Source organism: Taudactylus pleione, unplaced genomic scaffold, assembly GCF_031769625.1.
Source record: "Taudactylus pleione unplaced genomic scaffold, aTauple2 ptg000847l, whole genome shotgun sequence".
Lineage (NCBI taxonomy): Eukaryota > Metazoa > Chordata > Amphibia > Anura > Myobatrachidae > Taudactylus > Taudactylus pleione.
The window spans coordinates 716,390-742,838 of NW_028285249.1; the positions used below are offsets into that span (position 1 = coordinate 716,390).

The following is a 26,449-nucleotide window of genomic DNA, read 5'->3' on the forward strand; positions in this document are numbered from 1 at the left end:
AATAGTAGAGAGATACAGGACAGGATGGAGGTGTAGTGAAGGAGCTGTGTGTGTGAGGTCAGTACAGGAATAGTAGAGAGATACAGGATAGGATGGAGGTGTAGTGACAGAGCTGTGTGTGTGTGGGGTCAGTACAGGAATAGTAGAGAGATACAGGATGGAGGTGTAGTGACAGAGCTGTGTGTGTGGGGTCAGAACAGGAATAGTAGAGAGATACAGGAGAGTGTGGAGGTGTAGTGAAAGAGCTGTGTGTGTGTGAGGTCAGTACAGGAATAGTAGAGAGATACAGGGTGGAGGTGTAGTGAAAGAGCTGTCTGTGTGAGGTCAGTACAGGAATAGTAGAGAGATACAGGACAGGATGGAGGTGTAGTGACAGTGCTGTGTGTGTGTGGGGTCAGTACAGGAATAGTAGAGAGATACAGGACAGGATGGAGGTGTAGTGACAGAGCTGTGTGTGTGGGGGTCTTGGAAAGGAATAGTAGAGAGATACAGGACAGGATGGAGGTGCAGCGACAGAGCTATGTGTGGGGTCATTACAGGAATAGTAGAGAGATACAGGACAGGATGGAGGTGTAGTGACAGAGCTGTGTGTGTGTGAGGTCAGAACAGGAATAGTACAGAGATACAGGACAGGATGGAGGTGTAGTGACAGAGCTATGTGGGTGTGGTCAGTACAGGAATAGTAGAGAGATACAGGACAGGATGGAGGTGTAGTGACAGAGCTGTGTGTGGGGTCAGTACAGGAATAGGAGGGATACAGGACAGGATGGAGGTGTAGTGACAGAGCTGTGTGTGTGTGGGGTCAGTACAGGAATAGTAGAGAGATACAGGATGGAGGTGTAGTGACAGAGCTGTGTGTGTGTGGTCAGTACAGGAATAGCAGAGCGATACAGGAAAGGATGGAGGTGTAGTGACAGAGCTGTGTGTGTGGTCAGTACAGGAATAGTAGAGAGATACAGGACAGGATGGAGGCGTAGTGACAGAGCTGTGTGTGTGAGGTAAGTACAGTAATAGTAGAGAGATACAGGACAGGATAGAGGTGTAGTGACAGAGCTGTGTGTGTGTGGGGTCAGAACAGGAATAGTAGAGGGATACAGGACAGGGTGGAGGTGTAGTGAAAGAGCTGTCTGTGTGAGGTCAGTACAGGAATAGTAGAGAGATACAGGACAGGATGGAGGTGTAGTGACAGAGCTGTGTGTGGGGTCAGTACAGGAATAGTAGAGAGATACAGGACAGGATGGTGGTGTAGTGACGGAGCTGTGTGTGTGGGGTCAGTACAGGAATAGTAGAGAGATACAGGACAAGATGGAGGTGTAGTGAAAGAGCTGTGTGTGAAGTCAGTACAGGAATAGTAGAGAGATACAGGACAGGAGGGAGGTGGAGTGACAGAGCTATGTGTGTGTGTGTGAGGTCAGTACAGGAATAGTAGAGTGATACAGGACAGGATGGAGGTGTAGCGACAGAGCTGTGTGTGTGTGGTCAGTACAGGAATAGTAGAGAGATACAGGACAGGAGGGAGGTGGAGTGACAGAGCTGTGTGTGTAAGGTCAGTACAGGAATAGTAGAGAGATACAGGACAGGATGGAGGTGTAGTGACAGAGCTGTGTGTGTGTGGGGTCAGAACAGGAATAGTAGAGGGATACAGGACATGGTGGAGGTGAAGTGACAGCTGTGTGTGTGAGGTCAGTACAGGAACAGTACAGAGATACAGGACAGGATGGAGGTGTAGTGACAGAGCTGTGTGTGTGTGAGGTCAGTACAGGAATAGTAGAGGATTACAGGGCAGGATGGAGGTGTAGTGACAGAGCTGTGTGTGTGTGAGGTCAGTACAGGAATAGTAGAGAGATACAGGACAGGATGGAGGTGTAGAGACAGCTGTGTGTGTGTGGGGTCAGTACAGGAATAGTAGAGAGATACAGGAAAGGATGGAGGTGTAGTGACAGAGCTGTGTGTGTGGTCAGTACAGGAATAGCAGAGAGATACAGGGCAGGATGGAGGTGTAGTGACAGAGCTGTGTGTGTGGGGTCAGTACAGGAATAGTAGAGAGATACAGGACAGGATGGAGGTGTAGTGACAGAGCTGTGTGTGTGGGGTCAGAACAGGAATAGTAGAGAGATACAGGACAGTGTGGAGGTGTAGTGAAAGAGCTGTGTGTGTGTGAGGTCAGTACAGGAATAGTAGAGAGATACAGGGTGGAGGTGTAGTGAAAGAGCTGTCTGTGTGAGGTCAGTACAGGAATAGTAGAGGGATACAGGACAGGATGGAGGTGTAGTGACAGAGCTGTGTGTGTGTGGGGTCAGTACAGGAATAGTAGAGAGATACAGGACAGGATGGAGGTGTAGTGACAGAGCTGTGTGTGTGGGGGTCTTGGAAAGGAATAGTAGAGAGATACAGGACAGGATGGAGGTGCAGCGACAGAGCTATGTGTGGGGTCATTACAGGAATAGTAGAGAGATACAGGACAGGATGGAGGTGTAGTGACAGAGCTGTGTGTGTGTGAGGTCAGAACAGGAATAGTACAGAGATACAGGACAGGATGGAGGTGTAGTGACAGAGCTATGTGGGTGTGGTCAGTACAGGAATAGTAGAGAGATACAGGACAGGATGGAGGTGTAGTGACAGAGCTGTGTGTGTGAGGTCAGTACAGGAATAGTAGAGAGATACAGGACAGGATGGAGGTGTAGTGACAGAGCTGTGTGTGTGAGGTCAGTACAGGAATAGTAGAGAGATACAGGACAGGATGGAGGTGTAGTGACAGAGCTGTGTGTGTGTGGGGTCAGAACAGGAATATTAGAGGGATACAGGACATGGTGGAGGTGTAGTGAAAGAGCTGTGTGTGTGAGGTCAATACAGGAACAGTAGAGAGATACAGGACAGGATGGAGGTGTAGTGACAGAGCTGTGTGTGTGGGGTAAGAACAGGAACAGTAGAGGGATACAGGACAGTGTGGAGGTGTAGTGAAAGAGCTGTGTGTGTGTGGGGTCAGTACAGGAATAGTAGAGAGATACAGGATGGAGGTGTAGTGACAGAGCTGTGTGTGTGTGGTCAGTACAGGAATAGCAGAGCGATACAGGAAAGGATGGAGGTGTAGTGACAGAGCTGTGTGTGTGGTCAGTACAGGAATAGTAGAGAGATACAGGACAGGATGGAGGCGTAGTGACAGAGCTGTGTGTGTGAGGTCAGTACAGGAATAGTAGAGAGATACAGGACAGTATGGAGGTGTAGTGACAGAGCTGTGTGTGTGTGGGGTCAGAACAGGAATAGTAGAGGGATACAGGACAGGGTGGAGGTGCAGTGAAAGAGCTGTCTGTGTGAGGTCAGTACAGAAATAGTAGAGAGATACAGGACAGGATGGAGGTGTAGTGACAGATCTGTGTGTGTGTGGGGTCAGTACAGGAATAGTAGAGAGATACAGGACAGGATGGAGGTGTAGTGACAGAGCTGTGTGTGTGGGGGTCTTGGACAGGAATAGTAGAGAGATACAGGACAGGATGGAGGTGTAGTGACAGAGCTGTGTGTGGGGTCAGTACAGGAATAGTAGAGAGATACAGGACAGGATAGTGGTGTAGTGACAGAGCTGTGTGTGTGTGAGGTCAGAACAGGAATAGTACAGAGATACAGGACAGGATGGAGGTGTAGTGACAGAGCTGTGTGTGGGGTCAGTACAGGAATAGTAGAGAGATACAGGACAGGATGGAGGTGTAGCGACAGAGCTGTGTGGGTGTGGTCAGTACAGGAATAGTAGAGTGATACAGGACAGGATGGAGGTGTAGTGACAGAGCTGTGTGTGTGAGGTCAGTACAGGAATAGTAGAGAGATACAGGACAGGATGGAGGTGTAGTGACAGAGCTGTGTGTGTGACGTCAGTACAGGAATAGTAGAGAGATACAGGACAGGATGGAGGTGTAGTGACAGAGCTGTGTGTGTGTGGGGTCAGTACAGGAATAGTAGAGAGATACAGGACAGGATGGAGGTGTAGTGACAGAGCTGTGTGTGAAGTCAGTACAGGAACAGTAGAGAGATACAGGACAGGATGGAGGTGTAGTGACAGAGCTGAGTGTGTGTGTGGTCAGTACAGGAATAGTAGAGAGATACAGGAAAGGATGGAGGTGTAGTGACAGAGCTGTGTGTGAGGTCAGTACCGGAATAGTAGAGAGATAAAGGACAGGATGGAGGTGTAGTGACAGAGCTGTGTGTGTATGAGGTCAGTACAGGAATAGTAGAGAGATACAGGCCAGGATGGAGGTGTAGTGACAGAGCTGTGTGTGAGGTTAGTACAGGAATAGTAGAGAGATACAGGACAGGATGGAGTTGTAGTGACGGAGCTGTGTGTGTGGGGTCAGTACAGGAATAGTAGAGCGATACAGGACAGGATAGTGGTGTAGTGACAGAGCTGTGTGTTTGGGGTCAGTACAGGAATAGTAGAGAGATACAGGACAAGATGGAGGTGTAGTGACAGAGCTGTGAGTGAAGTCAGTACAGGAACAGTAGAGAGATACAGGACAGGATGGAGGTGTAGTGACAGAGCTGTGTGTGGGGTCAGTACAGGAATAGTAGAGAAATACAGGACAGGATGGTGGTGTAGTGACAGAGCTGTGTGTGTGAGGTCAGTACAGGAATAGTAGAGAGATACAGGACAGGATGGAGGTGTACTGACAGAGCTGTGTGTGTGTGTGAGGTCAGTACAGGAATAGTAGAGAGATACAGGACAGGATGGAGGTGTAGTGACAGAGCTGTGTGTGTGTGTGAGGTCAGTACAGGAATAATAGAGAGATACAGGACAGGATGGAGGTGTAGTGACAGAGGTGTGTGTGTGTGGGGTCAGTACAGGAATAGTAGAGAGATACAGGACAGGATGGGGGTGTAGTGACAGAGCTGTGTGTGTAAGGTCAGTACAGGAATAGTAGAGAGATACAGGACAGGATGGAGGTGTAGGGACAGAGCTGTGTGTGTGGGGTCAGAACAGGAATAGTAGGGAGATACAGGACAGGATGGAGGTGCAGTGACAGAGCTGTGTGTGTGTGGGGTCAGTACAGGAATAGTAGAGAGATACAGGACAGGATGGAGGTGTAGTGACAGAGCTGTGTGTTGGGTCAGTACAGGAATAGTAGAGAGATACAGGACAGGACGGAGGTGTAGTGACAGAGCTGTGTGTGTGTGGGGTCAGTACAGGAATAGTAGAGAGATACAGGATGGAGGTGCAGTGACAGAGCTGTGTGTGTGTGGGGTCAGTACAGGAATAGTAGAGAGATACAGGACAGGATGGAGGTGTAGTGACAGAGCTCTGTGTGTGGGGTCAGAACAGGAATAGTAGAGAGATACAGGACAGGATGGAGGTGTAGTGACAGAGCTGTGTGTGGGGTCAGTACAGGAATAGTAGAGAGATACAGGACAGGATGGAGGTGTAGTGACAGAGTTGTGTGTGTGAGGTCAGTACAGGAATAGTAGAGAGATACAGGAGAGGATGGAGGTGTACTGACAGAGCTGTGTGTGTGTGAGGTCAGTACAGGAATAATAGAGAGATACAGGACAGGGTGGAGGTGTAGTGACAGAGCTGTGTGTGTGGGGGTCTTGGACAGGAATAATAGAGAGATACTGGACAGGATGGAGGTGTAGTGACAGAGTTGTGTGTGTGAGGTCAGTACAGGAATAGTAGAGAGATACAGGATAGGATGGAGGTGTAGTGACAGAGCTGTGTGTGTGTGTGGTCAGTACAGGAATAGTAGAGAGATACAGGACAGGATGGAGGTGTAGTGACAGAGCTGTGTGTGTGGGGGTCTTGGACAGGAATAATAGAGAGATACTGGACAGGATGGAGGTTCAGTGACAGAGCTGTGTGTGGGGTCAGTACAAGAATAGTAGAGAGATACAGGACAGGATGGAGGTGTAGTGACAGAGCTGTGTGTGTGTGAGGTCAGAACAGGAATAGTACAGAGATACAGGACAGGATGGAGGTGTAGTGACAGAGCTGTGTGTGTGGGGTCAGTACAGGATTAGTAGAGAGATACAGTACAGGATGGAGGTGTAGTGACAGAGCTGTGTGTGTGTGGTCAGTACAGGAATAGTAGAGAGATACAGGAAAGGATGGAGGTGTAGTGACAGAGCTGTGTGTGTGGTCAGTACAGGAATAGTAGAGAGATACAGGACAGGATGGAGGTGTAGTGACAGAGCTGTGTGTGGGGTCAGTACAGGAATAGCAGATAGATACAGGACAGGATGGAGGTGTAGTGACAGAGTTGTGTGTGTGAGGTCAGTACAGGAATAGTAGAGAGATACAGGACAGGATGGAGGTGTAGTGACAGAGCAGTGTGTGTGGGGTCAGAACAGGAATAGTAGAGGGATACAGGACAGGGTGGAGGTGTAGTGAAAGAGCTGTCTGTGTGAGGTCAGTACAGGAATAGTAGAGAGATACAGGACAGGATGGAGGTGTAGTGACAGAGCTGTGTGTGTGTGGGGTCAGAACAGGAATAGTAGAGAGATACAGGAAAGGATGGAGGTGTAGTGACAGAGCTGTGTGTGTGTGGTCAGTACAGGAATAGTAGAGAGATACAGGACAGGATGGAGGTGTAGTGACAGAGCTGTGTGTGTAAGGTCAGTACAGGAATAGTAGAGAGATACAGGACAGGATGGAGGTGTAGGGACAGAGCTGTGTGTGTGGGGTCAGAACAGGAATAGTAGAGAGATACAGGACAGGATGGAGGTGCAGTGACAGAGCTGTGTGTGTGTGGGGTCAGTACAGGAATAGTAGAGAGATACAGGACAGGATGGAGGTGTAGTGACAGAGCTGTGTGTTGGGTCAGTACAGGAATAGTAGAGAGATACAGGACAGGACGGAGGTGTAGTGACAGAGCTGTGTGTGTGGGGTCAATACAGGAACAGTAGAGAGATACAGGACAGGATGGAGGTGTAGTGACAGAGCTGTGTGTGTGGGGTCAGTACAGGAATAGTAGAGAGATACAGGACAGTATGGAGGTGTAGTGACAGAGCTGTGTGTGTGTGGGGTCAGTACAGGAATAGTAGAGAGATACAGGATGGAGGTGTAGTGACAGAGCTGTGTGTGTGGGGTCAGAACAGGAATAGTAGAGAGATACAGGACAGGATGGAGGTGCAGTGACAGAGCTGTGTGTGTGTGTGTGGGGTCAATACAGGAATAGTAGAGAGATACAGGACAGGATGGAGGTGTAGTGACAGAGCTGTGTGTGGGGTCAGTACAGGAATAGTAGAGAGATACAGGACAGGATGGAGGTGTAGTGACGGAGCTGTGTGTGTGGGGTCAGTGCAGGAATAGTAGAGAGATACAGGACAGGATGGAGGTGTAGTGACAGAGAAGTGTGTGTGGGGTCAGTACAGGAATGGTAGAGAGATACAGGACAAGATGGAGGTGTAGTGACAGAGCTGTGTGTGTGTGAGGTCAGTACAGGAATAGTAGAGAGATACAGGACAGGATGGAGGTGTAGTGACAGAGCTGTGTGTGTGGGGTCAGTACAGGAATAGTAGAGAGATACAGTACAGGATGGAGGTGTAGCGACAGAGCTGTGTGTGTGGGGTCAGAACAGGAATAGTAGAGGGATACAGGACATGGTGGAGGTGAAGTGACAGCTGTGTGTGGTCAGTACAGGAATAGTAGAGAGATACAGGACAGGATGGATGTGGAGTGACAGAGCTGTGTGTGTGGGGTCAGAACAGGAATAGTAGAGGGATACAGGACAGGGTGGAGGTGCAGTGAAAGAGCTGTCTGTGTGAGGTCAATACAGGAACAGTAGAAAGATACAGGACAGGATGGAGGTGTAGTGACAGAGCTGTGTGTGTGAGGTCAGTACAGGAATAGTAGAGAGATACAGGACAGGATGGAGGTGTAGTGACAGAGCTGTGTGTGTGTGTGTGAGGTCAGTACAGGAATAGTAGAGGAATACAGGGCAGGATGGAGGTGTAGTGACAGAGCTGTGTGTGTGTGAGGTCAGTACAGGAATAGTAGAGAGATACAGGACAGGATGGAGGTGTAGAGACAGCTGTGTGTGTGTGGTCAGTACAGGAATAGTAGAGAGATACAGGACAGGATGGAGGTGTAGTGACAGAGCTGTGTGTGTGTGGGGTCAGTACAGGAATAGTAGAGAGATACAGGAAAGGATGGAGGTGTAGTGACAGAGCTGTGTGTGTGGTCAGTACAGGAATAGCAGATAGATACAGGGCAGGATGGAGGTGTAGTGACAGAGCTGTGTGTGTGGAGTCAGTACAGGAATAGTAGAGAGATACAGGACAGGATGGAGGTGTAGTGACAGAGGTGTGTGTTTGTGTGGGGTCAGTACAGGAATAGTAGAGAGATACAGGACAGTGTGGAGGTGTAGTGAAAGAGCTGTGTGTGTGTGGGGTCAGTACAGGAATAGTAGAGAGATACAGGATGGAGGTGTAGTGACAGAGCTGTGTGTGTGTGGTCAGTACAGGAATAGCAGAGAGATACAGGAAAGGATGGAGGTGTAGTGACAGAGCTGTGTGTGTGGTCAGTACAGGAATAGTAGAGAGATACAGGACAGGAAGGAGGCGTAGTGACAGAGCTGTGTGTGTGAGGTCAGTACAGGAATAGTAGAGAGATACAGGACAGGATGGAGGTGTAGTGACGGAGCTGTGTGTGTGGGGTCAGTACAGGAATAGTAGAGAGATACAGGACAGGATAGTGGTGTAGTGACAGAGCTGTGTGTGTGGGGTCAGTACAGGAATAGTAGAGAGATACAGGACAGGATGGAGGTGTAGTGACAGAGCTGTGTGTGTGGGGTCAGTACAGGAATAGTAGAGAGATACAGGACAGGATGGAGGTGTAGGGACAGAGCTGGGTGTGTGGGGTCAGAACAGGAATAGTAAGGAGATACAGGACAGGATGGAGGTGCAGTGACAGAGCTGTGTGTGTGGGGTCAGTGCAGGAATAGTAGAGAGATACAGGACAGGATGGAGGTGTAGTGACAGAGCTGTGTGTGGGGTCAGTACAGGAATAGTAGAGAGATACAGGACAGGATGGAGGTGTAGTGACAGAGCTGTGTGTGTGAGGTCAGTACAGGAACAGTACAGAGATACAGGACAGGATGGAGGTGTAGTGACAGGGCAGTGTGTGTGTGTGAGGTCAGTACAGGTATAGTAGAGAGATACAGTACAGGATGGAGGTGTAGTGACAGAGCTGTGTGTGTGTGGTCAGTACAGGAATAGTAGAGAGATACAGGACAGGATGGAGGTGTAGTGACAGAGCTGTGTGTGTGGCGTCAGAACAGGAATAGTAGAGAGATACAGGAAAGGATGGAGGTGTAGTGACAGAGCTGTGTGTGTGGTCAGTACAGGAATAGCAGATAGATACAGGGCAGGATGGAGGTGTAGTGACAGAGCTGTGTGTGTGGAGTCAGTACAGGAATAGTAGAGAGATACAGGACAGGATGGAGGTGTAGTGACAGAGCTGTGTGTGTGTGTGGGGTCAGTACAGGAATAGTAGAGAGATACAGGACAGTGTGGAGGTGTAGTGAAAGAGCTGTGTGTGTGTGGGGTCAGTACAGGAATAGTAGAGAGATACAGGATGGAGGTGTAGTGACAGAGCTGTGTGTGTGTGGTCAGTACAGGAATAGCAGAGAGATACAGGAAAGGATGGAGGTGTAGTGACAGAGCTGTGTGTGTGGTCAGTACAGGAATAGTAGAGAGATACAGGACAGGAAGGAGGCGTAGTGACAGAGCTGTGTGTGTGAGGTCAGTACAGGAATAGTAGAGAGATACAGGACAGGATGGAGGTGTAGTGACGGAGCTGTGTGTGTGGGGTCAGTACAGGAATAGTAGAGAGATACAGGACAGGATAGTGGTGTAGTGACAGAGCTGTGTGTGTGGGGTCAGTACAGGAATAGTAGAGAGATACAGGACAGGATGGAGGTGTAGTGACAGAGCTGTGTGTGTGGGGTCAGTACAGGAATAGTAGAGAGATACAGGACAGGATGGAGGTGTAGGGACAGAGCTGGGTGTGTGGGGTCAGAACAGGAATAGTAAGGAGATACAGGACAGGATGGAGGTGCAGTGACAGAGCTGTGTGTGTGGGGTCAGTGCAGGAATAGTAGAGAGATACAGGACAGGATGGAGGTGTAGTGACAGAGCTGTGTGTGGGGTCAGTACAGGAATAGTAGAGAGATACAGGACAGGATGGAGGTGTAGTGACAGAGCTGTGTGTGTGGGGTCAGTGCAGGAATAGTAGAGAGATACAGGACAGGATGGAGGTGTAGTGACAGAGCTGTGTGTGTGGGGTCAGTACAGGAATAGTAGAGAGATACAGGACAGGATGGAGGTGTAGTGACAGAGCTGTGTGTGTGTGGGGTCAGTACAGGAATAGTAGAGAGATACAGGATGGAGGTGTAGTGACAGAGCTGTGTGTGTGGGGTCAGAACAGGAATAGTAGAGAGATACAGGACAGGATGGAGGTGCAGTGACAGAGCTGTGTGTGTGTGTGTGGGGTCAATACAGGAATAGTAGAGAGATACAGGACAGGATGGAGGTGTAGTGACAGAGCTGTGTGTGGGGTCAGTACAGGAATAGTAGAGAGATACAGGACAGGATGGGGGTGTAGTGACAGAGCTGTGTGTGTGGGGTCAGTGCAGGAATAGTAGAAGGATACAGGACAGGATGGAGGTGTAGTGACAGAGCAGTGTGTGTGGGGTCAGTACAGGAATGGTAGAGAGATACAGGACAGGATGGAGGTGTAGTGACAGAGCTGTGTGTGTGTGAGGTCAGTACTGGAATAGTACAGAGATGCAGGACAGGATGGAGGTGTAGTGACAGAGCTGTGTGTGTGGGGTCAGTACAGGAATAGTAGAGAGATACAGTACAGGATGGAGGTGTAGTGACAGAGCTGTGTGTGTGTGGTCAGTACAGGAATAGTAGAGAGATACAGGACAGGATGGAGGTGTAGCGACAGAGCTGTGTGTGTGTGGTCAGTACAGGAATAGTAGAGAGATACAGGACAGGATGGAGGTGGAGTGACAGAGCTGTGTGTGTAAGGTCAGTACAGGAATAGTAGAGAGATACAGGACAGGATGGAGGTGTAGTGACAGAGCTGTGTGTGTGTGGGGTCAGAACAGGAATAGTAGAGGGATACAGGACATGGTGGAGGTGAAGTGACAGCTGTGTGTGTGTGAGGTCAGTACAGGAACAGTACAGAGATACAGGACAGGATGGAGGTGTAGTGACAGGGCAGTGTGTGTGTGTGAGGTCAGTACAGGTATAGTAGAGAGATACAGGACAGGATGGAGGTGTAGTGACAGAGCTGTGTGTGTGGGGTCAGAACAGGAATAGTAGAGGGATACAGGACAGGGTGGAGGTGTAGTGAAAGAGCTGTGTGTGAGGTCAATACAGGAACAGTATAGAGATACAGGACAGGATGGAGGTGTAGTGACAGAGCTGTGTGTGTGTGTGGGGTCAGTACAGGAATAGTAGAGAGATACAGGACAGGATGGAGGTGTAGTGACAGAGCTGTGTGTGTGTGGTCAGTACAGGAATAGCAGAGGGATACAGGATTAGCGATACAATAAGAAAGTATTTACCCCAACAAATGAGAACTCCAGCGCAGGAACTCCTGCAAATGCAGTAAAAGCAAATGCGCCACTGTCCACAGCGAGAGGAGCCATTCTAAGGGCATAAGAGATAAAGGTCAAGTTGATTATATACATCTTAAACTCAACTAAAGCCCCCATACCTCAGATCGGGGAAATGAGACAATTTCCCTGATTCGCAGACGCCTGGGTTGGGGCATCGGGGAAATGGAACATGTTGGATTTTCCTGATTGGCTGATACCAGCCACAAAATGATCAGCAAATCCGGGGTTTGTAACATGAATTTCCCAGAAGGATCGCTGATCTTCGAGGCTATTTTGACATCGGGGGATTGGGGGATTGCGGTGCAGATGTAAGTTTGGTTGAGTTTTTTTTTTTTAAACTCGTTTTGCATCGACGACACTCAGGTGAGTTTCCTGTTTTTAAACTCTCAAATTTACTAAGAAGTGAGTTTAGCTGAGAGTGGGATGGCCGATGGTGATGCAGATTGAGTTCCCCCCCCCCAAAAGCTCTGCTCAGCCAGCCCTGGTTCCTTAAATTACGGGGGGAAAAACGTGTAGGGTTCACCTGTAATTTAGAGACCAACACCTGGATTCAGGGCCAGTCCTGGTTTTAAATATAGGGGGGAAAAATTCGTAGGGGTCCCCCTATATTTAAAACCAGCACTGGACCAAAACCGACCGGGGTGTAATACCACAGCCAGGAGACCCTATCACCGGGTCTCCCCAGCCAAAATATTAACACCCCAAGCCAGGGATCCAAGGGGAGGTGGAGACCCCCCCCAAGAAGGGGTCCCCCCTCTCCCGAGCACCCCAGGCTTAGTCTGAAGCCCGGGGGCTCTTCCCAGCACCCCTGGAGCGGTGGGTACGGGGGAATAGTAGTTTTAATATTGTAAAACTGTTGTATTTTACAGTGGAACTACAGTTGCCAGCCTGCCTGCCATTTGGCACTTGTGGAACTACAAGTGCCAGCAGACGGCCGGCACCCGTACCCCCACTGTAAAATAAATAGTTAAATAACCATAATACACACACGCCGTATACAGTATATAACTTTAATACATACACATACACCTATCCCACTCACACATACTTACCTGCTGCCGGCTGTTCACGCCCACTTCTCCATGTAGAATCCAATGGGGGTACCTGGAATAAAGACCCCATACTCACCTACATCCTGGTGCCGGTCTCTGTAGCATCCCTGAGTAACCCGATCCAAGCCGGACAGGTGTAAGTATATGTTGTAACATATACTTACAGTACAGGAAATGACAGATGATCGTGGTCATCTGACTTTCCCACGGACCGCTAGCCAATCAGCGGCCACTTTACATGTAGCGGCCGCTCATTGGCTGGGACCCACGTGGAACCAGCCAATGAGCAGGCGCTATATGGCTAGCGGTCGGTGGGAAATGCAGATGACAACGATCATGGCTGAGCAGCCCGGGCTGGGGATGGCTTTTGGGTGGGGATTCTGCGTCATTTTGATATATATATATATTAACCCTTTAGATAATGACTACATGCAGAAACATACACAAATCACACTGATCTGTGTATGTTTCTGCCAAACTCGCAGCTCAGGAGGCGGAGGGTTTGAAACTGCAATTTATCATCGAGTTTGCTCTAATCTCCCCCGAGATTGTAATCTCGATTCTTGGTAAATTCCCCAGTTGCATCTTTTTCATGAAAAGTACATCCGAGTGTGGCCGATGGTGAGTTGATTCGAGTTTGCGATCTCACCCGAGTTTTACCGGTGAAAAGAGAGAAATCTCGCCCAATCTCACCCGAGTTTATTTTTAGTAAATTTGCAAATTGAAAAAAATTCCCAAACTCGCCCGATATTATCATCTCGCCCAAACTCGAATCTTAGTAAATTTATCCCGTAGACTGGCGACAATGTTACGCTCAGCTCTGCTGTACAGAACGTCAGAAAACAGAAAGTGGGAAATGGTTAATTCATACTGATGTCCCAGTGCCCCTTGCAGTGGCGGGCTGGGCCGGGGGGCAGGGTGCCATGCGCCCCCCGGGCCACAGCGCCATGCGGGCCGTGGGCAGTCTGTGTCTCTGTGACACAGGCTGCACCGTACATGTAGCGCTGACCAGACGGAGTTCGGTCAGCGCTACACAGTGACTAACACACAGCTGCCGGCTCCGGAAGCTGTGTGTTTGTTTTGAGTGGCAGCCAATGAGAGTCTGTCAGACTCTCATTAGCTGCTGCTGCGCCCACTGCGGGAGCCGCTCCATCTTCCGGCTCCCGCAGTGGGTAATGGGAGAGGCGTCATGACATCATATGAAGTCTCTCCCATAATGCAGAGTGGCCCGGAAGGACGAGCGGAGGAGCAGATGGCGGCGAGAGCGGGGATTCAGGTAAGTGTTTTGTTTTTTTATTTTTATTACGTGTGTGTGTACTGTGGGAGGGGGGGACCACTACTGGGGGCACTACAAGGGGGAGAGCACTACTGGGGGCACTACAAGGGGGAGAGCACTACTGGGGGCACTACAAGGGGGGGACTACTACTGGGGGCACTACAAGGGGGGGACTACTACTGGGGGCACTACAAGGGGGAGAGCACTACTGGGGGCACTACAAGGGGGGGACTACTACTGGGGGCACTACAAGGGGGAGAGCACTACTGGGGGCACTACAAGGGGGAGAGCACTACTGGGGGCACTACAAGGGGGGGACTACTACTGGGGGCACTACAAGGGGGAGAGCACTACTGGGGGCACTACAAGGGGAAGAGCACTACTGGGGGCACTACAAGGGGGGGACTACTACTGGGGGCACTACAAGGGGGAGAGCTCTACTGGGGGCACTACAAGGGGGAGAGCTCTACTGGGGGCACTACAAGGGGGAGAGCACTACTGGGGGCACTACAAGGGGGGGACTACTACTGGGGGCACTGAGAGGGGGAGAGCACTACTGGGGGCACTACGAGGGGGATAGCACTACTGGGGGCACTGAGAGGGGGAGAACACTACTGGGGGCACTACGAGGGGGAGAGCACTACTGGGGGCACTACAAGGGGGAGAGCACTACTGGGAGCACTACAAGGGGGAGAGCACTACTGGGGGCACTAAGAGGGGGAGAGCACTACTAGGGGCACTACAAGGGGGAGATTACTACTGGGGGCACTAAGAGGGTGAGAGCACTACTAGGGGCACTACAAGGGGGAGAGCACTAGTAGGGGCACTACAAGGGGGAGAACACTACTGGGGGCACTACAAGGGGGAGATTAATACTGGGGACACTACAAGGGGGAGAGCACTGCTGGGGACACTACAAGGGAGAGATTAATACTGGGGGCACTAAGAGGGGGAGAGCACTACTAGGGGCACTACAAGGGGGAGAGCACTAGTAGGGGCACTACAAGGGGGAGAACACTACTGGGGGCACTACAAGGGGGAGATTAATACTGGGGGCACTACAAGGGGGAGAGCACTACTGGGGGCACTACAAGGGGGGGACTACTACTGGGGGCACTGAGAGGGGGAGAGCACTACTGGGGGCACTAAGAGGGGGAGAGCACTACTAGGGGCACTACAAGGGGGAGAGCACTAGTAGGGGCACTACAAGAGGGAGAACACTACTGGGGGCACTACAAGGGGGGGGACTACTACTAGGTGCACTACAAGGGGGAGAGCACTACTGGGGGCACTACAAGGGGGAGAGCACTAATGGGGGGACTACAAGGGGAAGAGCAATACTGGGGACACTACAAGGGGGAGATTACTACTAGGGGCACTACAAGGGGGAGAGCACTAGTAGGGGCACTAAGAGGGGGAGAGCACTACTGGGGGCACTAAGAGGGGGAGAGCACTAGTAGGGGCACTAAGAGGGGGAGAGCACTAGTAGGGGCACTACAAGGGGGAGAACACTACTGGGGGCATTACAAGGGGGAGAGCATTACTGGCGGCACTAAGAGGGGGAGAGCACTACTAGGTGCACTACAAGGGGGAGAGCACTAATGGGGGGACTACAAGGGGGAGAGCACTACTGGGGACACTACAAGGGGGAGATTACTACTAGGGGCACTACAAGGGGGAGAGCACAAGTAGGGGCACTAAGAGGGGGATAGCACTACTGGGGGCACTAAGAGGGGGAGAGCACTACTGGGGGCACTACGAGGGGGAGAGCACTACTGGGGGCACTACAAGGGGGAGAGCACTACTGGGAGCACTACAAGGGGGAGAGCACTACTGGGGGCACTAAGAGGGGGAGAGCACTACTAGGTGCACTACAAGGGGGAGAGCACTACTGGGGGCACTACAAGGGGGAGAGCACTAATGGGGGGACTACAAGGGGGAGAGCAATACTGGGGACACTACAAGGGGGAGATTACTACTAGGGGCACTACAAGGGGGAGAGCACTAGTAGGGGCACTAAGAGGGGGAGAGCACTACTGGGGGCACTAAGAAGGGGAGAGCACTAGTAGGGGCACTAAGAGGGGGAGAGCACTAGTAGGGGCACTACAAGGGGAGAACACTACTGGGGGAACTACAAGGGGGAGAGCACTACTGGGGGCACTACAAGGGGGAGAGCACTACTGGGGGCACTACAAGGGGGAGAGCACTACTGGGGGGACTACAAGGGGGAGAGTACTACTGGGGACACTACAAGGGGGAGATTACTACTAGGGGCACTACAAGGGGGAGAGCACTAGTAGGGGCACTAAGAGGGGGAGAGCACTACTGGGGGCACTAAGAGGGGGAGAGCACTAGTAGGGGCACTACGAGGGGGAGAGCACTAGTAGGGGCACTACAAGGGGGAGAACACTACTGGGGGCATTACAAGGGGGAGAGCATTACTGGGGGCACTACAAGGGGGAGAGCACTACTGGGGGCACTACAAGGGGGAGAGCACTACTGGGGGCACTAAGAGGGGGAGAGCACTACTAGGGGCACTACAAGGGGGAGAGCACTACTGGGGGCACTACAAGGGGGAGAGCACTACTGGGGAGACTACAAGGGGGAGAACACTACTGGGGACACTACAAGGGGGAGAGCACTACTAGGGGCACTACAAGGGGGAGATTACTACTGGGGGCACTAAGAGGGGGAGAGCACTACTAGGGGCACTACAAGGGGGAGAGCACTAGTAGGGGCACTACAAGGGGGAGAACACTACTGGGGGCACTACAAGGGGGAGATTAATACTGGGGACACTACAAGGGGGAGAGCACTGCTGGGGACACTACAAGGGAGAGTTTAATAATGGGGGCACTAAGAGGGGGAGAGCACTACTAGGGGCACTACAAGGGGGAGAGCACTAGTAGGGGCACTACAAGGGGGAGAACACTACTGGGGGCACTACAAGGGGGAGATTAATACTGGGGGCACTACAAGGGGGAGAGCACTACTGGGGGCACTACAAGGGGGGGACTACTACTGGGGGCACTGAGAGGGGGAGAGCACTACTGGGGGCACTAAGAGGGGGAGAGCACTACTAGGGGCACTACAAGGGGGAGAGCACTAGTAGGGGCACTACAAGGGGGAGAACACTACTGGGGGCACTACAAGGGGGGGGACTACTACTAGGTGCACTACAAGGGGGAGAGCACTACTGGGGGCACTACAAGGGGGAGAGCACTAATGGGGGGACTACAAGGGGGAGAGCACTACTGGGGACACTACAAGGGGGAGATTACTACTAGGGGCACTACAAGGGGGAGAGCACTAGTAGGGGCACTAAGAGGGGGAGAGCACTAGTAGGGGCACTAAGAGGGGGAGAGCACTACTGGGGGCACTAAGAGGGGGAGAGCACTAGTAGGGGCACTAAGAGGGGGAGAGCACTAGTAGGGGCACTACAAGGGGGAGAACACTACTGGGGGCATTACAAGGGGGAGAGCATTACTGGCGGCACTAAGAGGGCGAGAGCACTACTAGGTGCACTACAAGGGGGAGAGCACTAATGGGGGGACTACAAGGGGGAGAGCACTACTGGGGACACTACAAGGGGGAGATTACTACTAGGGGCACTACAAGGGGGAGAGCACAAGTAGGGGCACTAAGAGGGGGATAGCACTACTGGGGGCACTAAGAGGGGGAGAGCACTACTGGGGCACTACGAGGGGGAGAGCACTACTGGGGGCACTACAAGGGGGAGAGCACTACTGGGAGCACTACAAGGGGGAGAGCACTACTGGGGGCACTAAGAGGGGGAGAGCACTACTAGGTGCACTACAAGGGGGAGAGCACTACTGGGGGCACTACAAGGGGGAGAGCACTAATGGGGGGACTACAAGGGGGAGAGCAATACTGGGGACACTACAAGGGGGAGATTACTACTAGGGGCACTACAAGGGGGAGAGCACTAGTAGGGGCACTAAGAGGGGGAGAGCACTACTGGGGGCACTAAGAAGGGGAGAGCACTAGTAGGGGCACTAAGAGGGGGAGAGCACTAGTAGGGGCACTACAAGGGGGAGAACACTACTGGGGGCACTACAAGGGGGAGAGCACTACTGGGGGCACTACAAGGGGGAGAGCACTACTGGGGGCACTACAAGGGGGAGAGCACTACTGGGGGCACTAAGAGGGGGAGAGCACTTCTAGGGGCACTACAAGGGGGAGAGCACTACTGGGGGCACTACAAGGGGGAGAGCACTACTGGGGAGACTACAAGGGGGAGAACACTACTGGGGACACTACAAGGGGGAGAGCACTACTAGGGGCACTACAAGGGGGAGATTACTACTGGGGGCAGTAAGAGGGGGAGAGCACTACTAGGGGCACTACAAGGGGGAGAGCACTAGTAGGGGCACTACAAGGGGGAGAGCACTACTGGGGGCACTACAAGGGGGAGATTAATACTGGGGGCACTACAAGGGGGAGAGCACTACTGGGGGCACTACAAGGGGGGGACTACTACTGGGGGCACTGAGAGGGGGAGAGGACTACTGGGGGCACTAAGAGGGGGAGAGCACTACTAGGGGCACTACAAGGGGGAGAGCACTAGTAGGGGCACTACAAGGGGGAGAACACTACTGGGGGCACTACAAGGGGGGGACTACTATTAGGTGCACTACAAGGGGGAGAGCACTACTGGGGGCACTACAAGGGGGAGAGCACTAATGGGGGGACTACAAGGGGGAGAGCACTACTGGGGACACTACAAGGGGGAGATTACTACTAGGGGCACTACAAGGGGGAGAGCACTAGTAGGGGCACTAAGAGGGGGAGAGCACTACTGGGGGCACTAAGAGGGGGAGAGCACTAGTAGGGGCACTACAAGGGGGAGAACACTACTGGGGGCATTACAAGGGGGAGAGCATTACTGGCGGCACTAAGAGGGGGAGAGCACTACTAGGTGCACTACAAGGGGGAGAGCACTAATGGGGGGACTACAAGGGGGAGAGCACTACTGGGGACACTACAAGGGGGAGATTACTACTAGGGGCACTACAAGGGGGAGAGCACAAGTAGGGGCACTAAGAGGGGGATAGCACTACTGGGGGCACTAAGAGGGGGAGAGCACTACTGGGGGCACTACGAGGGGGAGAGCACTACTGGGGGCACTACAAGGGGGAGAGCACTACTGGGAGCACTACAAGGGGGAGAGCACTACTGGGGGCACTAAGAGGGGGAGAGCACTACTAGGTGCACTACAAGGGGGAGAGCACTACTGGGGGCACTACAAGGGGGAGAGCACTAATGGGGGGACTACAAGGGGGAGAGCAATACTGGGGACACTACAAGGGGGAGATTACTACTAGGGGCACTACAAGGGGGAGAGCACTAGTAGGGGCACTAAGAGGGGGAGAGCACTACTGGGGGCACTAAGAAGGGGAGAGCACTAGTAGGGGCACTAAGAGGGGGAGAGCACTAGTAGGGGCACTACAAGGGGGAGAGCACTAGTAGGGGCACTACAAGGGGGAGAACACTACTGGGGGCACTACAAGGGGGAGATTAATACTGGGGGCACTACAAGGGGGAGAGCACTGCTGGGGACACTACAAGGGAGAGATTAATACTGGGGGCACTAAGAGGGGGAGAGCACTACTAGGGGCACTACAAGGGGGAGAGCACTAGTAGGGGCACTACAAGGGGGAGAACACTACTGGGGGCACTACAAGGGGGAGATTAATACTGGGGGCACTACAAGGGGGAGAGCACTACTGGGGGCACTACAAGGGGGGGACTACTACTGGGGGCACTGAGAGGGGGAGAGCACTACTGGGGGCACTAAGAGGGGGAGAGCACTACTAGGGGCACTACAAGGGGGAGAGCACTAGTAGGGGCACTACAAGGGGGAGAACACTACTGGGGGCACTACAAGGGGGGGGACTACTACTAGGTGCACTACAAGGGGGAGAGCACTACTGGGGGCACTACAAGGGGGAGAGCACTAATGGGGGGACTACAAGGGGGAGAGCACTACTGGGGACACTACAAGGGGGAGATTACTACTAGGGGCACTACAAGGGGGAGAGCACTAGTAGGGGCACTAAGAGGGGGAGAGCACTACTGGGGGCACTAAGAGGGGGAGAGCACTAGTAGGGGCACTAAGAGGGGGAGAGCACTAGTAGGGGCACTACAAGGGGGAGAACACTACTGGGGGCATTACAAGGGGGAGAGCACTACTGGCGGCACTAAGAGGGGGAGAGCACTACTAGGTGCACTACAAGGGGGAGAGCACTAATGGGGGGACTACAAGGGGGAGAGCACTACTGGGGACACTACAAGGGGGAGATTACTACTAGGGGCACTACAAGGGGGAGAGCACAAGTAGGGGCACTAAGAGGGGGATAGCACTACTGGGGGCACTAAGAGGGGGAGAGCACTACTGGGGCACTACGAGGGGGAGAGCACTACTGGGGGCACTACAAGGGGGAGAGCACTACTGGGAGCACTACAAGGGGGAGAGCACTACTGGGGGCACTAAGAGGGGGAGAGCACTACTAGGTGCACTACAAGGGGGAGAGCACTACTGGGGGCACTACAAGGGGGAGAGCACTAATGGGGGGACTACAAGGGGGAGAGCAATACTGGGGACACTACAAGGGGGAGATTACTACTAGGGGCACTACAAGGGGGAGAGCACTAGTAGGGGCACTAAGAGGGGGAGAGCACTACTGGGGGCACTAAGAAGGGGAGAGCACTAGTAGGGGCACTAAGAGGGGGAGAGCACTAGTAGGGGCACTACAAGGGGGAGAACACTACTGGGGGCACTACAAGGGGGAGAGCACTACTGGGGGCACTACAAGGGGGAGAGCACTACTGGGGGCACTACAAGGGGGAGAGCACTACTGGGGGCACTAAGAGGGGGAGAGCACTACTAGGGGCACTACAAGGGGGAGAGCACTAGTAGGGGCACTACAAGGGGGAGAACACTACTGGGGGCACTACAAGGGGGAGATTAATACTGGGGACACTACAAGGGGGAGAGCACTGCTGGGGACACTACAAGGGAGAGTTTAATAATGGGGGCACTAAGAGGGGGAGAGCACTACTAGGGGCACTACAAGGGGGAGAGCACTAGTAGGGGCACTACAAGGGGGAGAACACTACTGGGGGCACTACAAGGGGGAGATTAATACTGGGGGCACTACAAGGGGGAGAGCACTACTGGGGGCACTACAAGGGGGGGACTACTACTGGGGGCACTGAGAGGGGGAGAGCACTACTGGGGGCACTAAGAGGGGGAGAGCACTACTAGGGGCACTACAAGGGGGAGAGCACTAGTAGGGGCACTACAAGGGGGAGAACACTACTGGGGGCACTACAAGGGGGGGGACTACTACTAGGTGCACTACAAGGGGGAGAGCACTACTGGGGGCACTACAAGGGGGAGAGCACTAATGGGGGGACTACAAGGGGGAGAGCACTACTGGGGACACTACAAGGGGGAGATTACTACTAGGGGCACTACAAGGGGGAGAGCACTAGTAGGGGCACTAAGAGGGGGAGAGCACTAGTAGGGGCACTAAGAGGGGGAGAGCACTACTGGGGGCACTAAGAGGGGGAGAGCACTAGTAGGGGCACTAAGAGGGGGAGAGCACTAGTAGGGGCACTACAAGGGGGAGAACACTACTGGGGGCATTACAAGGGGGAGAGCATTACTGGCGGCACTAAGAGGGCGAGAGCACTACTAGGTGCACTACAAGGGGGAGAGCACTAATGGGGGGACTACAAGGGGGAGAGCACTACTGGGGACACTACAAGGGGGAGATTACTACTAGGGGCACTACAAGGGGGAGAGCACAAGTAGGGGCACTAAGAGGGGGATAGCACTACTGGGGGCACTAAGAGGGGGAGAGCACTACTGGGGCACTACGAGGGGGAGAGCACTACTGGGGGCACTACAAGGGGGAGAGCACTACTGGGAGCACTACAAGGGGGAGAGCACTACTGGGGGCACTAAGAGGGGGAGAGCACTACTAGGTGCACTACAAGGGGGAGAGCACTACTGGGGGCACTACAAGGGGGAGAGCACTAATGGGGGGACTACAAGGGGGAGAGCAATACTGGGGACACTACAAGGGGGAGATTACTACTAGGGGCACTACAAGGGGGAGAGCACTAGTAGGGGCACTAAGAGGGGGAGAGCACTACTGGGGGCACTAAGAAGGGGAGAGCACTAGTAGGGGCACTAAGAGGGGGAGAGCACTAGTAGGGGCACTACAAGGGGGAGAGCACTACTGGGGGCACTACAAGGGGGAGAGCACTACTGGGGGCACTACAAGGGGGAGAGCACTACTGGGGGCACTACAAGGGGGAGAGCACTACTGGGGGCACTAAGAGGGGGAGAGCACTTCTAGGGGCACTACAAGGGGGAGAGCACTACTGGGGGCACTACAAGGGGGAGAGCACTACTGGGGAGACTACAAGGGGGAGAACACTACTGGGGACACTACAAGGGGGAGAGCACTACTAGGGGCACTACAAGGGGGAGATTACTACTGGGGGCAGTAAGAGGGGGAGAGCACTACTAGGGGCACTACAAGGGGGAGAGCACTAGTAGGGGCACTACAAGGGGGAGAGCACTACTGGGGGCACTACAAGGGGGAGATTAATACTGGGGGCACTACAAGGGGGAGAGCACTACTGGGGGCACTACAAGGGGGGGACTACTACTGGGGGCACTGAGAGGGGGAGAGGACTACTGGGGGCACTAAGAGGGGGAGAGCACTACTAGGGGCACTACAAGGGGGAGAGCACTAGTAGGGGCACTACAAGGGGGAGAACACTACTGGGGGCACTACAAGGGGGGGACTACTATTAGGTGCACTACAAGGGGGAGAGCACTACTGGGGGCACTACAAGGGGGAGAGCACTAATGGGGGGACTACAAGGGGGAGAGCACTACTGGGGACACTACAAGGGGGAGATTACTACTAGGGGCACTACAAGGGGGAGAGCACTAGTAGGGGCACTAAGAGGGGGAGAGCACTACTGGGGGCACTAAGAGGGGGAGAGCACTAGTAGGGGCACTAAGAGGGGGAGAGCACTAGTAGGGGCACTACAAGGGGGAGAACACTACTGGGGGCATTACAAGGGGGAGAGCACTACTGGCGGCACTAAGAGGGGGAGAGCACTACTAGGTGCACTACAAGGGGGAGAGCACTAATGGGGGGACTACAAGGGGGAGAGCACTACTGGGGACACTACAAGGGGGAGATTACTACTAGGGGCACTACAAGGGGGAGAGCACAAGTAGGGGCACTAAGAGGGGGATAGCACTACTGGGGGCACTAAGAGGGGGAGAGCACTACTGGGGGCACTACGAGGGGGAGAGCACTACTGGGGGCACTACAAGGGGGAGAGCACTACTGGGAGCACTACAAGGGGGAGAGCACTACTGGGGGCACTAAGAGGGGGAGAGCACTACTAGGTGCACTACAAGGGGGAGAGCACTACTGGGGGCACTACAAGGGGGAGAGCACTAATGGGGGGACTACAAGGGGGAGAGCAATACTGGGGACACTATAAGGGGGAGATTACTACTAGGGGCACTACAAGGGGGAGAGCACTAGTAGGGGCACTAAGAGGAGGAGAGCGCTACTGGGGGCACTAAGAAGGGGAGAGCACTAGTAGGGGCACTAAGAGGGGGAGAGCACTAGTAGGGGCACTACAAGGGGGAGAACACTACTGGGGGCACTACAAGGGGGAGAGCACTACTGGGGGCACTACAAGGGGGAGAGCACTACTGGGGGCACTAAGAGGGGGAGAGCACTACTAGGGGCACTACAAGGGGGAGAGCACTACTGGGGGCACTACAAGGGGGAGAGCACTACTGGGGAGACTACAAGGGGGAGAACACTACTGGGGACACTACAAGGGGGAGAGCACTACTAGGGGCACTACAAGGGGGAGATTACTACTGGGGGCAGTAAGAGGGGGAGAGCACTACTAGGGGCACTACAAGGGGGAGAGCACTAGTAGGGGCACTACAAGGGGGAGAACACTACTGGGGGCACTACAAGGGGGAGAGCACTACTGGGGGCACTACAAGGGGGAGAGCACTACTGGGCCACTACAAGGGGGAGAGCACTACTGGGGGCACTAAGAGGGGGAGAGCACTACTAGGGGCACTACAAGGGGGAGAGCACTAATGGGGGGCACTACAAGGGGGAGAACACTACTGGGGACACTACAAGGGGGAGAACACTACTGGGGACACTACAAGGGGGAGATTACTACTGGGGGCACTACAAGGGGGAGATTACTACTGGGGGCACTACAAGGGGGAGAGCACTACTGGGGGCACTACATGGGGGTGAGCACTACTGGGGGCACTACAAGGGGGAGATTACTAATGGGGGCACTACAAGGGGGAGAGCACTACAAGGGGGAGAGCACTACTCGGGGCTCTACAAGGGGGAGAACACTACTGTGGGCACTACAAGGGGGAGAGCACTACTGGGGGCACTACAAGGGGGAGAGCACTACTGGGGGCACTAAGAGGGGGAGAGCACTAGTAGGGGCACTAAGAGGGGGAGAGCACTAGTAGGGGCACTACAAGGGGGAGAGCACTACTGGGGGCACTACAAGGGGGAGAGCACTACCGGGGGCACTACAAGGGGGAGAGCACTACTGGGGGCACTACAAGGGGGAGAGCACTACTGGGGGCACTAAAAGGGGGAGATTACTACTGGGGGCACTACAAGGGGAGAGCACTACTGGGGGCACTACAAGGGGGAGAGCACTACTGGGGGCACTACAAGGGGGAGAACACTACTGGGGGCACTAAAAGGGGGAGAACACTACTGGGGGCACTAAAAGGGGGGAACACTACTGGGGGCACTACAAGGGGGAGAGCACTACTGGGGGCACTACAAGGGGGAGAGCACTACTGGGGGCACTACAAGGGGGGGGGAACACTACTGGGGGCACTAAAAGGGGGGGGGACACTACTGGGGGCACTAAAAGGGGGAGATTACTACTGGTGGCACTACAAGGGGGAGAGCACTACTGGGGGCACTAAAAGGGGGAGATTACTACTGGGGGCACTACAAGGGGGGGAACACTACTGGGGGCACTACAAGGGGGGGAACACTACTGGGGGCACTACAAGGGTGGGGAACACTACTGGGGGCACTAAAAGGGGGGAACACTACTGGGGGCACTACAAGGGGGAGAACACTACTGGGGGCACTACAAGGGGGAGATTAATACTGGGGGCACTACAAGGGGGAGATTAATACTGGGGGCACTACAAGGGGGAGAGCACTGCTGGGGACACTACAAGGGAGAGATTAATACTGGGGGCACTACAAGGGGGAGATTAATACTGGGGGCACTACAAGGGGGAGAGCACTACTGGGGACACTACAAGGGAGAGATTAATACTGGGGGCACTACAAGGGGGAGAGCACTACTGGGGTCACTACAATGGGGAGAGCACTACTGGGGGCACTACAAGGGAGAGAACACTACTGGGGGCACTACAAGGGGGGAACACTACTGGGGGCACTACAGAGGGGGGAACACTACTGGGGGCACTACAAGGGGAGATTACTGCGGGGGGCACTACAAGGGGGTGACTACTACTGGGGGCACTACAAGGGGGGACTACTACTGGGGGCACTGCATAGGGGGTACCACTCCTGGGGGCACTATATAAGGGGCTTACTACTGGGGGCACAAGGGGCACTGCACAGGGGGGACTACTACTGGGGGCACTGTATAAGGGGCACTGCATAGGAGGATCACTACTGGGGGCACTACTGGAGGCCTGCATAAGGGGGTCCTCTCCTGGGGCACAGGGGGACTGCATATGGGCACCAGTATAGGGGGCTGCCCCTAATCTTTATTTTTACTTTACATTAATTCCATATGGACCCGCCTCCTCCCTTGAACACTTGAGGAGGGGGGGGGGGCCGTAGCACGCACGTGCTCCGGGCACCCTGGCTACACGCTACTCCTCTGCCAGGGCCACCTGCATGCATTTGCCCCCCAGGCTAAAGGTTACAGGTGCGGATATTGTACATTACTCATGAACGCTGCCCATTTTTATTTTTTATTTTGGTAGATAGATAATCCAGCGTGCTTTAGTGTACTACCAACAGGATGATGCATTCTAATTAGTGTTTAATCAAATGTATGCTGTGGACCCAAGGAAGGAGATGGTGTGAGTGTGATAACTACATTCCTGTGTTACTGGCCTATTACAGCAGGAGGTCTCTCAGTGTAACGGAGGCTGTGAACCTCATTCAGAGGCGGTCGCTAGAAGCGATCGCTCTCTCTGAATGAGGGTGGGCGCTTCTTGTTTTTTGGTGCGGCCTGGTGGTGTGGGTTACCACCCACAGCTTAGCTTGCGACCATGGTGATGGTTGCGATGGTGACCACCATCGCGACCACCGGGGCTTGCGACCAGACCCTAAGGTTGGGTCTGGGCACTCGCAAGCCCCAGGGAGCTTCCTGCTCTGATCGAGCAGGAA

At 53.6% G+C, this 26,449-nt stretch overlaps 1 protein-coding gene across 1 annotated transcript in view; it reads right to left on the reverse strand.

Moving 5' to 3' along the window:
- The window catches only part of LOC148474389 (transferrin receptor protein 2-like), a 238,978-nt gene that overhangs the window by 199,180 nt on the left and 13,349 nt on the right, over positions 1 to 26,449 (reverse strand). The window contains exon 2 of the mRNA XM_088458703.1: positions 11,556 to 11,640. Within this exon, the coding sequence (XP_088314829.1) occupies positions 11,556 to 11,640 (85 nt within the window). The remainder of the gene's footprint in view (positions 1 to 11,555; positions 11,641 to 26,449) is intronic.